The 637-nt window shown below is 65.1% G+C and overlaps 1 protein-coding gene across 1 annotated transcript; it reads right to left on the minus strand.

Moving 5' to 3' along the window:
- Nucleotides 1-8: 8 nt before the first annotated feature.
- On the minus strand, nt 9-636 carry WFIKKN1 (WAP, follistatin/kazal, immunoglobulin, kunitz and netrin domain containing 1; the record flags this gene model as incomplete). Its single annotated transcript, XM_009891543.1, has 1 exon — nt 9-636. A coding segment is annotated over one exon (628 nt), but the record flags the coding sequence as incomplete, so codon positions are not given.
- Between the last annotated feature and the right edge of the window lies 1 nt (nt 637).

Below are 637 nucleotides of genomic sequence, written 5' to 3' on the forward strand. Positions count from 1 at the left end.
AGAGCTGCTGGGGTCCAGCGTGGCCATGCCGTCGTGCACCTCGCCCATGATGATGAGCGGCCCGTCCTCCGCCGTCATGTTGGGACAGGGGCAGCTCCAGTCCATGTCGGTCAAGGTCACCTCCAGGTACTTGATGTTGAAGAACTTGAGGCCCATCTTCTCATCCTTGAGGACATCCTCGAGGGCGAAGCGGGCGATGCCGGAGTCCTGGTCCTCCACAATCTCCATCAGCCGGCCCACGATGGCGAAGTCGCTGCGGCAGAGGCTCAGCACCATCTTGCTCTTCAGGCGGCAAGCCTTGCACTGCAGGCTCTTGGGGAAGGGGCAGACGTCCTCGCAGGTCTCCTTGCTCTCGAAGTTGTTGGTGTTGCCCTCGCAGCCGCCGTAGACGAAGGAGTGGCACTGCTTCAGCAGGTGGTTGTAGGCCCAGCGGGGCTCCCAGTTCTGGCAGGGACCCTGCACCATGGGCAGCAGGCAGGTGGGGCGGGCGCTGCCCAAGCAGGCAGCCCGGCACTCCTCGTAGGTCTCGAAATGGTTCCTGTTGGCCCCGCAGCCCCCGTAGCGGAAGGTGAGGCAGGATCCCTGCTTGGCGTCGAAGTGCCAGCGCTCCTCCAGCGCCTCGCCCCGCCGCCGGTCC

Source organism: Charadrius vociferus, unplaced genomic scaffold (genome assembly GCF_000708025.1).
Source record: "Charadrius vociferus isolate BGI_N301 unplaced genomic scaffold, ASM70802v2 scaffold619, whole genome shotgun sequence".
Taxonomy (NCBI): domain Eukaryota; kingdom Metazoa; phylum Chordata; class Aves; order Charadriiformes; family Charadriidae; genus Charadrius; species Charadrius vociferus.